Consider the following 17,997-nt stretch of genomic DNA (forward strand, 5'->3'; position numbering starts at 1 on the left):
AAATACTCTAACTGGCCTAAGGATTCCTAAAGTTACACACTTTATGAGATATCAGTACTCAAACCCATAAAGACATGGAGAAAAGGGAAACAAATCTGAAGATCAAACAACTTAGAAAGGAAAATGTTGCGTCGTGGACATTCACCAAGGTCCAAAATACGTGCTAGTTGATGTAGATGATGCTTTCAACGTAACTACGACACCAAGGGCTTCCTTCTCCTTCAAAGATCACTAAAAACACCAAGAATGAGAACACAATTGCAATGAAGGCTAGGGTTAGGGTTTTCGAGCTTGAGAGGGTGATGGAGGCTAAATAATCACGAAATCCTAGCCTTAATGTTCTTTAAATAGGGCCAAAAGCCCAAAGATTAGGGTTTTTCTCTAAAAACACCTGGCATGTGCCTATGGCCAGGCCGTGGTGGGTCATTTAAACCCACGATCCAAACAATACCATCACACCGTGGTGAAAGTCATCCACATCGTGGCCACTTAATAAAAAAAAAGTTTAATATTTAAACTTTATCCTTGGAATGGGTGTTACAATTCTCTCTCACTTGAATCAAACTTTGTCCTCAAACTCCTTAACTGCAAATAACTTTGGGTAATGCTCTCATATCTCTGACTCAGGTTCCTAAGTCCACTTGGAACCCTTTTGATGATGCCACTGGACCTTGACTAAAGGTACCACCTTGTTGTGCAAGGCCTTCATCTTCCTGTGCAAAATAACCACCAGCCTCTCCACATAATTCAGGCGCTCATCGACCTGAATGTCGTCCAAGGGGACCACCATGAAATCATCACCCATACACTTCCGAAGTTGAGAAACATGGAAGGTGATATGAATATGATTAAGCTCTTCAGGCAGATCTAGTTGATACGCTACCTTGCCTACCGTAGCCACTACTCGGAACGATCTAGTAAATCGGGGCCCCATGTAACATTGCAAAAATAAGACCAAAAAATTTCATTATTAAATTAATAAAACAGTAATCCAAAACATCATCATGAAACCAAGGTGGAAAAAAGTGTATCAATACATCATAAAACATCAGAGTAAATCACATAATGTGGAATAAGGTGATGCGCGCTCTATAATCATCCGACGCTCTTCCCCTTTGAAGGAGAAGTACCTAAAACATAAAATAAAAACTATAAGCACAAAGCTTAGTGAGCTACCCAAAATACCACACACCATACATAATAAACACATAATGGGTCCCGCCTGACCTCGATCCCTTCCCGGTATACATATAAATATATAAACATATAATTATATGACATATGCAATAATCACAAAGATAATAGCATACATAATAGTCATTGGGCCTCGCCCAGCATCGCGACTTGCCCGGTAAGCATACAAGCACATAACACATGTAAGAGTAACACATACATCTAGCCCCCCAACATAATAAACCATGGGCCGGTATTGGTGCCTTTGACCTGCTAAACATAAAGAGGAAAATGACCTCTAGCTACTGAATCACTCAAATGAATCCCTGACTATTGGCTCGAAAAATACCCGCGCTATCAAAATCAATAATTAATTGGATTTCGACCGATAACCAAGAGTCTAAACTATTCAGCCTATAACCAGGGTAAAAGACCATTTTACCCTTTATCTAACTCGGCCCAAAGCCAACACCCAACTTAACCATTCAAAAGGCCCAAATCCTAGAGCCCAATTTATGGCCCAATCTTCCAAATTGGGCCCAAAACCTATCATGGGCTTAAAATACAAGGAAGCCCAAAATGCTAGCCCAAAGCCCAAAAAAAAGGTCTAATGGCCCAATATCAAAAATGGTCAAGCCCAAAAATGCCTATGTTGAGTACACGGGGCGTACTCAACTTATATGCCCATCGTACTCCCCTGTCCTCATGTTTTCTTCATTAAGCAGTTAAACAGTTAAGCCGTTTCTCCAAACTCTCAGATCTGGTCCCTAAAGGTGACTTATCACATAAACTTGGCAACTTTACATGCATGCATGGCTTAATGGGGCTCAAGAGCTCAATAAGAGCTTAACAAAGGTCTTAATCCATGCATGGGTCAAAATACTCCATAAAGTTGCATTTTTATGATCATAGGGACTGAATGGAGCTGAGATCTAGCATCTATTGCTTCTGGAGTAGATCAAAAGCCCACCTATAACATAAAAGGCTAAAAGACACCCAAGAAACACCATATAGAAGATCTATCATAAATGAACATAAAGGTGTGAGCTTTTTACCCCAAAAGCTTGCAAGTGAGAAGGTGATCATGGATCCACAAGCTTAATCTACTTCTCCAAGGGTTTCTCTTCTTCTTCTTCTTCTTCTTCTTCTTCTTCTTCTTCTTCTTCACCTTAAGGCACCAAAAATATCTTTAAGAAATCAAAAACTCACTAACACACTTAGGTTTTCTCTTTCTAGGACAAAAGGGATGGAGGTTAGTCTAAAATGTCTAGGAGGTGGTATAATGGTGTTTAAATAGGGTGCAAAACCTAAAAATCAGGGTTTTCTCAATCCATGTGTATGCCCAGCGTACATAGACGATGTCTGCGACCAACTTACGACTAGTACGCTCATCGTACTCATAGAGTACACCCCGCATACTAACCAAGGACCAAATTAAAAATAATTTACATACGAGGGGAAAAAGGAAGCTTACCAAAAACCCGAGTGTTATAATTCTCCTCCAGTTGATTCAGACTTCGTCCTCGAAGTCTGCTGCCTCAAATAACCTTGGGTAGCACTCCCTCATCTCGTTCTCTGGTTCCCATGTCCATTTTGAAGCCTTGCGATGCTACCAAAATTACTTACGCCAACTCAAAAACCTTATTCCTCAAGGTTTTTGTCTTCCGATCAAGAATCGTTACCGGTCTCTCGATGCAATTCAGACGATCATCCACCTGAATATCCACCAATGGTACCACTGTGGAATCATCCAATAAATATTTCCGCAACTGAGAGACATGGATTGATATATTTTGGGCCCAATTTTCCCCCCTTCTTGAATCGGATAACACCTTTGCAAGGTGACACCTTCAAGAGAACCATATCCCTACCTGGAACTCGAAATCGGATCGGCATTTGTCAGCATAACTCTTTTGCCAACTCTAAGTTGTCTAAAGTCTACCCCGAACCTACTGTATCAACTCAGTGGTCTTAAGTACCACCTCGGTATTCTTCATGACTCGCTGACCGACCTCACCTCAACAAATCGAGGTCCTGCATTTCCTCCCATAGTCCATACAACCGAAATCCTGAGTCAACTCGTCGAGTCACCTAAGTAACTCATTGAGTTCCTTAATGTCCAAGGGACAAAAAATCTAACCTGAAATCTCTTAATCAGCTCACCAAAATCACTCAAGATCCCGAAAAAGGAAAAACACTACCCGAATCGTCGATTTGGCTAAGCAACTCATCAAGTCCCTTCAGCCCTCTTTGTATTCAGTCATTTCCAGTGGAATCCAAGGCTAAAAATTATAGATCCCACTCCTTATGGTGTGGTTATAACGTAAAGTTGCAAACTTTACGTGCATGCAAGGCCTCACAAGGCTAGAACGTTAAAACTAAGGTTCCTATAAGATTTTTGTGCATCAAAAGGGTCACAACTGTATAAAGTGGTCAACTTTATGTCATTGAAGACCTAGAGGAGTCCAGATCTGGAACCATATCCTTACGGCAGTCCAAATCCGAGTGTGACACCCTTTTTGCACCAAAAGTGACCATATTCTTCCATAAGATGAGATCTAAGTAAAAAGAGATCAAGGTAGCAACTTTTTACCTCTAAATGGATGCTAACAATAGGTAGATGCCAGATCCAAAGCCTTCTCCTCACTTCAATCTCTTCCACCTTCAAGTTTCCTTCCAAAAAGCACAAGATTCACTCTCCAAAGCTCACACACACTCAAGAAAGCACCAAAACGCGGCTAGGGTTTCTCTCTGGACTGTAAGAATGATGAAAGGAGCTACAAATGAGCCATAAGTTCTTTAACTAAGGTACATCCCCTTGAAAATTAGGGTTTTCCTTTATAGCGTGTACTCATCGATTCGGGGCCTTCCGACTCGTCGAGTAGGTTCTAAATCCACGTCCTCATAAATGATCTCTACTCGACGAGTTGGAGATCCCCAACTGGTCGAGTCCTAGAACAAAACCCTAAAAACTTGGAGAATTAAATGATACCTGAAACAAGCGTTACAAGTCTCCCCCACTTGAACTCTACTTCGTCTTCGAAGTCTGCTGACGCAAATAAGTTTGGATAATGATCTCGCATCTCATCCTCCGGATCCCATGTCCATTTGGACCCCCTTTGGTGCTACCATTGCACCTTTACTAACTTCACCTCCTTGTTTCGAAGAACCTTGGTCTTCTTATCCAGAATCGCAACAGGCCGCTCAATGTAGTTCAGACTCTCGTCCACCTAAATGTCGTCTAGAGAAACAACCGTGGCCTCATCTGCGACACACTTCCGAAGTTGAGACACATGGAAGGTGTTGTGCATCTAGATAAGCTCTTCCGAAAAATCCAAGCGATCGGCCACCTTGCCCACCTAGGCAGTAATTCTGAATGGGCCAATATATCGTGGCCCGAACTTGCCTCTCTTCCGAAACCTGATGAATCCTTTTCATGGCGACACTTTAGTAACACAAAGTCCCCCACTTGGAACTAAAGATCTGATCGTCGTAGGTAAACATAGCTTTTTTGATGGGTCTATGCGACTCGCAGCCGGTCGCGCACCTACTGAATCAACCTGATAGTCTTAATCACTACTTTAGTGCTCCCCATGACTCTGTGTCCAACCTCGCCCCAACAAACTGGGGTCCTACATCTCCCACCATACAACATATCAAACGGAGGTTAGTCAATAATGGCATGATAACTATTGCTTTATGAAAACTCTATCAATGGGAGGTATGTATCCCAACTACCTCTAAAACTCAACATGCATGCCCAAACCATATCCTCGAGTGTCTGGATCGTTCTCTCGCTTTGCCCTTATGTATAAAGGTGGTATGTCATACTAAAATGCAACTGAGTACCCAGTTCCCCTGTGGAACGTATTCCAGAATCTAGATGTAAATTGAACATCCTAGTCAAAGACTATTGACACTGGCACCCCGTGCCTAACCACTACCTCTCGAAAGTAAATATCCGCTTAGTTCTTTACAAATATGCTCTCGGAGATCACAATTAAGTGGACACTCTTTGTTAATCTATCCATAACGACTCATATGGCATCCACACCCTCGATGTCCCTGGTAACTTTGTGATGAAGTCCATGGTGATCTCCTCCCACTTCCAAATGGGAGTGGTTAGTGGTTGGACCTTGCCATGAGGCCGCTAATGCTCGACCTTGACCTTCCGGTCGATCAAGAGCTGCTCCAAAAACCAGGCGATCTCCACTTCATGCAGGACCACCAGTAACTCAGTCTCAAGTCTCTATACATTTTTTTATCCCCTGGATGTATAGAGAACCTAGATGTATGTGCCTCTTCCAATATTTTCTACCTCACTCCTCCTGATACTGGAACCCACAGTCAACCACACTAGGTCAAGAGACCCCGACCATCCCGTACAAACGAAGGAATTTGACCCCGTATGCACTTTAACTTCCAATTTTATCTCGTCAAACACTCCACTTGAGCCTCCTTGATTATATCCAACAATGGAGAGATTGTTGTCATCCGCAAACAAACGTTCCCAATCGGGGAACCCGCGGTCTTGCAGCTCAAGGCATCGACCACCATGTTGGCCTTCCCTGGGTGTTATAAAATCTCACAGTCATAATCTTTCAGTACATCTAACCACTCCCTCTGTCGCATGTTCGGGTTCTGCTGATCCATCAAATACTTCAAACTCTTGTGATATGTATAAATTGTGTACCGCACGCCATATAAGTAATGCCTCCAGATTTTGGGAACAAACACCACTGCCCCGAATTCCAGGTCATGAGTGGGGAAATACGCCTCATGAGGCTTCAGCTGCCTCAAGGCATACATGCCCCCTCTGCATCAGTACTGCCCCTAACCCTGAGATCAACGCATCGCAATACACTACCGAGTCATCCAACCACTCTGGTAGTACTAGAATCAGGGCCTCACATAACGTTTGCCTCAAGGTCTCAAAAGCTAACTGCTGATTCAGACCCCATTTGGAATGTCACATTCTTCTTGGTCAAGCGGGTTAGAGGCACTGCAATCTCGGAAAAATCATGGATGAATCCCCGATAGTACCCTGCTAGATCCAAGAAGCTATGAATCTCAGATGCATTCTTTGGTACTTCCTACCGCATCACTACCTTAACCTTGGCTGGATCAACCAAAATTCCCTCCTGGTTGATGATGTGCACCAAAAACTGCACCTCTCGCAGCCATAAATCACACTTCGAGAACTTAGCATAAAGCCTTTCCGTTCTTAGTGTCTCTAATACCTCTCTCAGATGTTGCTCATGTTGCTCCTTGGTCTTAGAATAGACCAGGATATCATTAATAAAAATGATCACCAACCAATCCAGCATCGGTCTGCACACTCTGTTCATGAGATCCATGAATGTTGTTGGGGCATTGGTGAGCCTAAACAACATCACCACAAACTCTTAGTGCCCATACCGAGTCCTGAATGTCATCTTTGGTATCTCCTCATCTCAAATCCTCATCTGATGGTACCCTGATTGAAGATCAATCTTGTAAAACCAAGATGCACCCTGCAACTGATCGAACAAATCATCGATCCTCGAAAGCGGGCAACGGTTTTTCACTATTTTTAGCTTCCAATAACTAATACACATCTTGTGAGATCTGTCATTATTTTTCATGAACAGGATCAGTGCACCCTACGGGGAACTGCTCGGATGGATAAACCCTCGGTCTAGAAGCTCCTAAAGTTGTGTAGATAGCTCCTGCATCTCGGGCGAAGCTAGTCTGTACGGTGCTTTGGCTATCGGAGTGGCACCCAGTACCAAATCAATGCGAAAATCCACTTGGCTCTCCAGAGACACTTCAGGAAACACTTCGGGGAAGACATCCCCAAACTCCTGTAAAACCGGTACATTGCCCAAATCCATCAGGGTCTCAACCCTTGTATCCAATATATATGCCAGAAATCCTATACAACCCTACTACAGAAGTCGCCTAACCCTCGCAACTGAATAGAGGTTTGGCCCCTGCGAGGCCCTATGTTCATGAATAACCAGTTCTCCCCCACTTGGGGTTCGAAGACCACCAACTAGTGCTCGCAATCTATCATGGCCGCATTAGCCCCCAACTTGTCCATCCCGACAATCACCTTCAACCCTTGAAATGGTATCGAGACTAGATCAATACGAAACCTCTCCCCAAGTACATTCAGTACACAGTCCTGATACACCCTCGAAGACCTCATAGTGCAGTCATCCGTAATCTCAACCTCAAGTGGGGAACCCAGAGTCACCGGCGCATCCCGAAACTTCTTACTAAGCACAAGGGATACAAACGATTGGGTAGCACCTGAATCGAATAGAACGTGGGCCGACATACCATTGACCAAAAAGGCCCCAATACATGAGCACACATATACATATAAGCAATACAAATCAATATCAAGTAGGAAAGATAAAACACATCAGCTGAAACGCGCAACTCTTCACCGCTTTAGCATCCACCTTAGTAGGGCGGCCATTGGTTATCCTCATCGTGGCGGGCGCAAGCGCCACCACCGCTCCTCCTCCTCCCTGCAACCTCGAACAATCGGCCTTTTTATGGCCAGTCTGGTTGTAGTAGAAACAAATCAGGCCCTTCTTGGGGCAATCCCTACTCATGTGGCCCGGCTGACCACACATATAACATACTGGGCCCGTCCCCCAACAAGCTCCACTATGAAATCTCCCACACTTGGCACACCGGCCACGACCCTGCTGGCCCCTACTGTATGAATCCAAGGTATTAGGCTTTTTAGCATGACCTACCACTATTTGTGCCTTCTCGGGCTTCCGCTTGGTGCGGAACTTCAACTCCATCTCCCGCTCATGGGTCTTCTCTACAATCTCATTCAGGATTTTGCACCCTGTAAAGCTCACAAACTCACGGATATCATCCCTTATCATGGAATGATACCTCGTCCTCCTCATGTTCTCATTAGTAGCATATTGTGGGATCAACAATGCCCGTTCCCGAAACTTGGCGGTGAGGTACGCCACATTCTTGGTGGTCTGCTAGAGCTCCTAAAACTCCCTCACCACTCGCTGCACCTCAATAGATGGTGTGAACTCCAACTCCAAGCGTCTGATAAACTCCTCCCATGTCATCTCAACTACACCGGCTGCTCCCACCTGGCTAGTCACCTCCCCCCCCACCCCCACCAATCCCGGGCTCGATCCCTCAGTATACATGAAGCAAAGCCCAACTTTGCCGCATCAGGGCAAGAAATCATGCGATGGGCATTCTCTATGTCCGCCACCTAGTGTCGGCTACCTATAGGGTCCCTGACCCCAAAGAACTTCGGCGCTCCGCATGCCTTTAACTCCCGGAACGAGGGAGTCCAGGATTCGACTTGGCCCACATCAATCTTTAATCTGAACACCCTGAGCCTCTCCTCCATGATCTCCATCATACCTTCCTTGATCATCCCAAAAATCATTGGGGTAGCATCAAGGATGACCCTCGTAACCTCAGCTGCAATAAGCTCGCGCAACCTCTCATTAATGGGCCCGATAGTGTCACCTGACCCAGATCCAGATCCTGATCTCCCTGCTCCAAACTGTGTCACCACCATACTGTACTGAAATACCATAAAACATAATGATCAAGATGTCCAAAGAGGGGATCCTCCCACACCAGTTCTCCTTAGAGTTTCCAGATCTAACGCTGGTTCGGGTAAAGGTCCTGTGCTTTAAGTAGTACGGCCCCAATACTACTTTCCACACCTACATGTACCTTCACCAAGGCTCTACCTGATAACTCTAGTTCATCCCAGAACAAATCATATCTTACAGGCTACCGCATAGCTCAAATCCTAGGCTAACCTAAGATTTCCTCCATTCATATCAAACCAGAACTCAATCATAACAGGTTGCCTTATATATGGAAATTATACACGGAACAGGATCAAATAGACTTTCGAATAATAGTCTCTACCCTAAGACCACAACCACAAGGAACATGAAATAAGGCCAAAGCAATCTTCTGAGGCTATAAGACCCTAATCGTATACAATTTTGAAAGCATACACATAGCAAGGTTCATACCATTATCATAACTCATAGATCAGTATAGCATGGCTAACATATTGGGGAAACTACTTACTTGGCTCGGATGATTACATGCATTGCACTCTTCTCTTTTCCATTTTAAGAAATTTCAACTTTCATATTTGAAAACAATTTTACCATTTCCTTAGTTTGAGTCTTGACACACACGAGAGTGTGCCCAAATCCCTCAAACCAAGGCTCTGATACCAACTTGTAACGACCCAATTTTCAAAATAAAATTTTAATTTTAAAATAGTCAAAAACATTTCCAATAAACCATAAAACCTCAAGTACATTTGTTTTCAAATTATAACATCAACATTATTATTCCAAAAATCAGAGTGTTCCATAAAAACATCTGAGAGAGAGTGCATGCCGCGTCATCAAGCCTTGCCCTTTCCCTTAGGCTCAGATGTACCTAAACCAAATCCACAAACTGTAAGCTAAGGCTTAGTGAGTTCCCCAGAGCACCCACATAATCCACATAATCACATAATCATATTAGCTATAAAAGCTACATAGACAACATAAGCCATGCATACAAACATATAAGGAAGCCATGGAAACCCTCCAGGCTCTTACACCTAGTGCCACTGGAACCCCCACATGGTCTTAACTACCTGCCATTGGAACCCCCACATGGTCTTCTTGCCATAGGAACCCCCACATGGTCATCCTGCTCTGGGAACCCCCACACGGTCTTCCTGCTGTGGGAACCCCCACACTATATTTACTACCAAGAAATCCCACTATGAGTTTACTCTACTGCATTTCAAAATAAATAGAATTATTAGAATATAATATAGTATATCATTTGTGTTTTTGTTACAACACAGCGAAGGTTAATAGTTCGAATAAAGAGAAAAAAAAAAGAAATTGGAGGCTGTACACCTCATTTTCCTAGGATTATAGTTCAATCGGTCAGAGCACCGCCCTATCAAGGTGGAAGGTGCGGGTTCGAGCCCCGTTAGTAACATACAAACCACACATGCAAATATATTAGAATTCCATGGAAACCCTCCAAGGTCTCACACATAAGTGCCTCGGGAGCCCCCCGAGGTCTTGCATGCGAGTATCACAAATAACTAGCATACCACATATCCCATAACCAATTAGTCATAACTCATAACAATAATGGGTCGACCTTGGTGCCTTAGACTCATTGGTATGGTGAGGAGACTCACCTCTCAAGAATGCCCAACTGATAAGATAGAATAAGATAAGTCCCAACGTACAGCTCCAGCTCAACTGCCTATAACCATCATGTAATTTACTTGTCAAAAGCCCAAAATACCATGAATACCCTTAAATTCAAACTTGGTTAACCCTGGTCAAAGTCCAAGTCAATAGTCAAGGTCAACAGTCCATGTTGACCCCAACTCGTCGAGTGCATCCATCAATTCGTCGAGTTCCTTCAGAGTCCATAAAACCGAAATCCCGAGTCAACTCATCGAGTCACTTGAGTAATTCATCGAGTTCCTTAATGTCCATGGGCCGAAAAATCTAAACTGAAATCTCTTAATCAGCTCACCGAAATCACTCAGGATCTCAAAAACAGGAAAACCCTACCAACTCGTCGAGCTGGCTAAGAAACTCGTCGAGTCCCTTCAGCCCTCTTTGTGTTCAGTCCTTTCCAGTGGAATCCAAGGCTCCAAATTACAGATCCAACTCCTTATGGCTTAGTTACCACGTAAAGTTGCAAACTTTACGTGCATGCAAGGCCTCACAAGGCTAAAACACTAAAACTAAGGTTCATATAAAGTTTTAGTGCATGGAAAGGGCCTAAACTAGATAAAGTATGCAACTTTATGTCATTGACGACCTAGAGGTGTCTAGATCTAGAACCGTATCCTTATCAAAAGTCCAAATCCGAGTGTGACACCCTTTTTGCATCAAAAGCGACCATATTCTTCCATAAGATGAGATCTAAGTAAATAGAGATCAATGTAGAAACTTTTTACCTCTAAATGGATGCTAACAACAAGTAGATGCCGGATCCAAAGCCTTCTCCTCACTTCAATCTCTTCCACCTTCAAGTTTCCTTCCAAAAAGCACAAGATTCACTCTCGAAAGCTCACACACACAAGAAAACACCAAAATGCGGCTAGGGTTTCTATCTAGACTGTAAGAACGATGAAAGAGGCTACAAATGACACATATGTTCTTTAAATAGGGTACAAACCCCTGAAAATTAGGGTTTTACTTTATAGCGCCTACTTGTCGATTCAGGGACTTCCGAATCGTCGAGTAGGTTCTAAATCCCGCATCCTCATAAATGATCTCTACTCGACGAGTTGGAGCTCCCCAACTCGTCGAGTCCTAGCAGAATACCCTAAAAACTTAGAGAATTAAATGGTATATGGAACAGGAATTACACAGATGACTATGTTGAGTAACTAAACTCTTGTCTTGTCACTTAATACCTTCACCCCACTTGATAAGGCCTCAACTGTGTGCATTATTTAATCTCTTTATCTTTTAAATATATGGCATATTCATCAATTCGATGTTAGGAATGCCTTCTTAAATAGCCAATTATCTAAAATCGTCATTTTGAAGAAACAAAATGGAAACATCGATGTACACTTTCCCAACCATGTTTTTCATCTCTAGAAACAACCTGTGTTTTGATTTTGACATGGAATGTGCTGCTTTGGTGCCTTAGCTCTGAGCATTTCGGATTGGAACGGACCGTATCATATTTCAATTGAAAACGTTTTAGGTCATCGTTCGAGAAATCAAGGCAACGTGTTGGGGGGTGGCCTCTTTCATGGGTCGTGAGGCTTGGCTTGGCTTGCCTTATTGGTGCTCAATACAGCCTCATGATTCTTGGTTGCTCATCGCCCTTGTCGGACACCTATGCGAATGAGACCCCATGGTACCCCCCGTTACAAACCAAACACCACTCATGCACCTTTAGGATAGACATCCCTGAATATCATCCAACTAACAGCCACCCACTTGGCACAAGGTCATGCAAGCAACCATAAGCTAAAACAACCTCCAGAATGCACCAAACGATGCGCAAAAAGGGCAGGCCTTGGGTCCAAAAAGAGGGGCATTGCCCCGCTTCCGATTCACGAAATAAGTAAAATAACGTTAAAAGTAGTAATATTTCACTTTCGCCCGAGGGCTCCCACTTATACTACACCTCTTACCTTGAGCATTGTTTCAACACTTTAGTAACTTTCTTGCATGGTTAGCTTTTTTAAGCAATCAAGCTGATACATTATTATTTGTGTCTCAACAAGGATAATGAATTTTGTATTTATTGGTCTATGTTAATAATCTTATCCTTATGCGAACATCAATCAAATGTTATTTTTCAGTTTATCTCTCATCACAACCGATATTTTACTTTAAAATATTTCGTTCCATGAAGCTACTTTCTTAGCCTTGAAGTTATATATATCAATTATGTCTAATTTTCTTGCCAATTAAAGTATGATCACGATTGTTAGATTTCTATAGCATCAAATACACACAACAAAGGGAACAGAAGCAATCAAAAGATATACCTAAGTGCAGATGCTCCATAGATCTAAGTTTTACTAGTTTTAGCAACGTACTTTAAAATCTAGTAAAAGAAGGATAGATTACATACCTCTTGATCCTTAGATCATGTGAATGGCATCCTTGCAATGGATGAAGGCCCCAAAGAGAACTGCTCTAATATAGTCAGACCCAAGACTCTAAAAGCAAACAATGATTAAAACCATATTAGGGTTTATTTGAAAATATCATAACCCTAGATAGGGTTACGATTTTCGTATATGGAAAGAGAAGGAAAAGAGGATAATAGAATTTCAAGGGGGAAAAAGAATCTAAGGTTTAATCCATAGCTCCATATTTATAGAGAATAGATAAATCATTTAGGGTTTCAAACTCTAAAGGATTATCCTTATTTTATATGAAATCAATCATATCCTTATTTGAGGATATGCAGAAATCGGCTAGATATACTCTTCAAAAGCTTATGGAATATTTGAATTAATCTCTTAAATTAATTAATATTTAAGCTCTTTAATTAATTAAATTATTTTAATTAATTATCAAAATAATTTCTAATTAATTTATTAAATCCTTAATAGATTAACAATTTATTTACTTCATGTTTTTAATGTTATTTGTATCATGAGATCAACCGAAAATGACTTTGTTATTATTTAAAAATATTACAAACTAGTTAACGACATAGGAAAATATTTTCAACAACGATGTACTTTTATAAGTAGTAGAATGACACCCTTTCCAAATCTAACTATGTTCCTTGGTTGGAGCTTTACAACACGTTACCCTCACTTGCTCAACTTGTCCTATACAGTTAATAAAGTCCGCCAATTAATGCATGATCCTAACCTTGACCATTTCAAGCGGTTAAATGGATTATTTGGTATGTCATGGGTATGATTTGGTTTTGACGTGCATAAAGCCACTTTTATCCAACAAAAAAGGATTTTAATGTTAAAAAACAATAATTTATTATATCCAGCGTATTAGAAAAAGTGCATTTAAGACAAACGAATAATAACCTATATCTATTTTATAATGGACAAACAATGACATAAATCAACATATAACATTCACAAACACTCGTTTTTCATTTAAAGAAATAAAAAAATTATTGGGTAAAACTTCTAACTCATTTAAACTTAATGAATTGCTTATTTATTTAGCCTTGTCAAACAAATTCCCTTTCTTCTTCAAATTGCAACCATATCAAATATCACAATACCAAAACTACATTGATTTAATTTATCATTGATCTATTCAACAAAAAAATAATAATATTTTACATTTCAACAAGCATACATGTATATGTATATATGTAGGTTGACAAGAATATATGCTGTCAGGGACGACAGTACTCCATAAATTTAAATTATTATAAGTTTATGACACACATGTCGTCGTAAGATTACGTTACTAGATATGTTTTTTCGAAGCTTTTAAACATTATTGTTAGTTCTTGGGAAGTGGACCACAGGTTTGATTTTGCATATGTTGATACAAAGCTGTCATACTACCATAAGCATCCATGGTTATTGGCTGCATGATAAATGTATACATGTCAATGCGTCATGTACTAATCATTGAAGCAATGAATCCAACTGTAAGATGGTTTTACCTGAGACCGGCTACCGAGAAAAGCAGACATTGGATTGGCGGCAGCCATGGGAGCAGTGTTGGTGACCTGATCGGTGGGGTGGTGGTTCCAGGAAGGCATATGCATGAAAGTCGATGGGTGAAAACCTACCGGAAAGTTAGAGCAGATAGTGTTCATATCCATCATGCCTCCCATTCCCATACCCATCCCCATGCCCATTGAATTCATCATGGCTATCTGCATTTGTTGTTGTTGCATGGCTAATGGCATCATCATGGATGACATGTTCATTTTATTCATCATATGAACATGTGCTTGCAATTGCTTTACGTACTCTATCACTTCATCCAACATGGATGCTTTATCCGTCTGTAAAAGATCCATAAAAACTCACTCACATACATAGACACAAATATATATATATATATATATATATATATATATATATATATATATATATATATATATATATATATATATATATATATATATATATATATATATAATTCTTACCTTGCTTGAGTTTGGAACCAACTTCTGTAGCGTATTCATTCTTTGATTAATCTTGTCTCTTCTTTTCTGCAAGATTCATAATGCAAATTTTTTTTTTAAATATTATACGTTGTTGATATATGCATGTAATTGATACAAATATTATGCATTTCGTGAAAACAATATTAATCACATAAATATAAGAAATATATTCACCCGTTCGGATTGATTATGAATTGCAGCCGTCCTTCTCCTTTTATTCGAGATCGAAGGTTTAGCCTTCACTTTTCTTTTTTCTCTACCCCCGTTTGCCTCTGGCTTTAATTAAGATATAAAAGAAACACGTCAAATTAATAAAGAAAATACTATGAATTAGTTGTGCTTAAATTTATTCTTGCAAATGAGTTATCTATAGAAATCAATTTATTATACTGGAGGCACAGAGTTCAAATCTAAGGGACTTCCTTCATCAGTTGTGGCGGCAATTCTTAAAGGAGTTGTTTGGCATCATCGGCAAGATGAATTCCTCACACATACCGCGAAATATAGTCAGTGGGCAATCCTTTTTAATTTATCAATCATATTTGGAGATATACTATTATTCTTTTATAAAATTGGATGTGTGCGTAATGTCAATATTAATATATACTTTGATTAAGTAGTAATCATAAATTTAGTAATATGAAATAATAGTTGTGTTAACATTTTTTTAATTATTTATCAAAATTAGAAAAGTGAGAACCATGTATAGTTGTTGTAAAAACTCATTTTTGAATTAAAAAATCAAAAATTTCCCGACAATAAATAAAATTAAAATCTGAATACATAAACTTTTTATAATAGTTTGAGTACATAACTGAATTGCTATTTAAACAAAAAAAAATAATAAAATTATCCTAAAATTTAACTCAAACTGACCAGTTTTTAGGTTTAAAAAAGTAAGTTTTCAATAGAATAAAATAACACAAAATTAAAACGATTTATGCTCATGATTAATTAACCTAATTAAAAAGAACTATGAAATTTATTTATTGTTACTTTAGAATTTTCACTCTATGAAACGAACGCGTGGACTTGAAAAGAATCCACGTAGCGTTACCTGATGAGGTCTACAATGAAACAGAGAGTCGTCCGGGGACGTTGACCTCGAGTAATCTTTGCCGGAGCTAGTATTTTGCGGCGACCCCGTGGTAGATGTCAACCGACTACCACCCAAATCACCGTCGTATGTATCAGTTGCCGCAAAAGTCTCACTACCTATACTCACACTCTGATCCCTGCAGCTACTCCACTCGTACGCAGCAACCGTTGTACTTCCACCACCTTGACACATTCTCCGGTCGAGAAACACCGACTGGGCACCACTGCATGAACCGACGCGAGTCGAACAACCAGTATCATGAGCGCTCTTAATTGACCGGTGGGCCTGAGCAGATCGCTCGTCGGTTCTGTTGTTTCCGTTGGAACTCGGCACCAACGCATCGGAAGTCATCGTCCCGGATGCGTTGACACTGCCGGTAGCGACGGTTGGGATGCGGTGCTGCAGCCATGGTACCACTTCTTCGTCGTTAACTGCTACTTGGTATTTGCTGTAGGGTTGGAGCTTGGCTTGATCAACTATCGCCTCCAGAGTCTCGGCAGCGCGTGGCTTGTCCCATGTATATTTGGGGAGAGTGGAGGTTGTGGAATGGGATTTGGAAGGCACGCGCCGGTGACCTAACTCGTGCATGGCCAGCTGCCCATTTTCCCAAGTCAATTCCGCCACTTCATAATCCAATCTACAAACAAAAGTATAAATATTTAAAATATTTATAAAAAAAAAAAAAGTACTAAAAGCACTTTTCGACTTTCTTAAATATAAATTTAGTTTAAATCAAATTTAAATATTCTAAATTCAGTATCATGTTTCAGGAAAACGCCGAACTTGCTAGGAATATATAGTGACTACTCATTACGACTATTAAACACTTTTAATACAAATAGATGAACACACATATATATACAAAAACATAAATTGCTTGAAGAAAGAGATAATAACTTGAAAACATTCTGATTGCGGTTGATGTCTTCGAGATCCCAGCTTGGTACACACTGATTCATGATTTCTTGAGAAGGTAATTTAAAAGATAGGTATATGAATATAGATACAGAAGAAAGGGAAGTTCGCACATGAATCAGTTATGTTTGAAAGCTTTGTATATTAATGTGAATTGGTCCTAGACGACATGTATATATGGTGCATATGGAATCAAGAAAGGAACTTGCTTTATGTGGTGTAGTTTGCATATCTATATATGGCCAAGGTGTAACCTTGGGCCACCATTTATTATACCTTATCCTACCATGAATTGTTTTTTTTAAATCTTATTTCAAGGTTGATACTTTAGAAACCAAATATATGTACGTCTTAACATGTGCAATTGCGTCATTACATTTTGTTGTTGGTGAGTTTGAACTCATCAAATCATTTTAGATAATTAATTGAAATATATACCAGCATTAATTGTAAGACAATTTATATATACTATAATCTTATACGAGTATAATATGAAATGCACACTTGTATAAAATTTGTTTAATCTAATATACAACGAATAAAGTAAGTTAACGGGGATTGTAGTATAGATGAGATTGGATCCTTTTGTGCAGCCAAGGGGCCGGCATCACCTACATACTAACCAAGTATCTTAGAAATTACGATCATGATCGATGTTATAATATTTCATAATAAAAATAAAATACTACAAGATAATAATCATAAAATTAAAAGCATCTTCAGCAACATTCGATTTTTATATCTTCATTTCCACTTTAAGTTAGTACATTATATATTACATTCTAGCAACATTCGATTTTTATATATTCATTTCCACTTTAAGTTAGTACATTATATATTACATTCTAAAAATACAGTGTAAAAATAGAATATGTGGAAGATTGTATAGTTTAAAGTCCAAATTTATAGTGTTATTATTTTTATTTATCTATTTATAAAGTGTAAAATAGAATTGAATTAAAATCTTGATTTTATTTTACACTCTATAAATACATCATAATGACAAAAATTAGACCGGAGTTAGAGATGGTCTAAATAAAGTGAGCGACTATGAATAATGTTTTGACCAACTATTATAAGTATGACATTGTAAGTGTTAAGTAGGGACTTCAAACTAATGTGTTTAAAATGTGGAT

General features: G+C 39.8%; 1 protein-coding gene across 1 annotated transcript; it reads right to left on the reverse strand.

Annotated features, from left to right (window-relative positions):
• Positions 1 to 13,932: 13,932 nt before the first annotated feature.
• LOC145004827 (transcription factor UNE10-like) lies at positions 13,933 to 17,033 on the reverse strand. The gene is made up of 6 exons (XM_078963835.1): positions 16,844 to 17,033; positions 15,905 to 16,583; positions 15,022 to 15,123; positions 14,827 to 14,892; positions 14,335 to 14,682; positions 13,933 to 14,255 (listed from the first exon to the last, which is right to left on the reverse strand). The coding sequence occupies exons 1-6, from the start codon at positions 16,903 to 16,905 to the stop codon at positions 14,169 to 14,171; spliced, it is 1,344 nt and encodes a 447-aa protein (XP_078819961.1). The 5' UTR covers positions 16,906 to 17,033; the 3' UTR covers positions 13,933 to 14,168.
• Between the last annotated feature and the right edge of the window lie 964 nt (positions 17,034 to 17,997).

Source organism: Lactuca saligna, chromosome 7, assembly GCF_052625555.1.
Source record: "Lactuca saligna cultivar CGN05327 chromosome 7, ASM5262555v1, whole genome shotgun sequence".
NCBI lineage: Eukaryota > Viridiplantae > Streptophyta > Magnoliopsida > Asterales > Asteraceae > Lactuca > Lactuca saligna.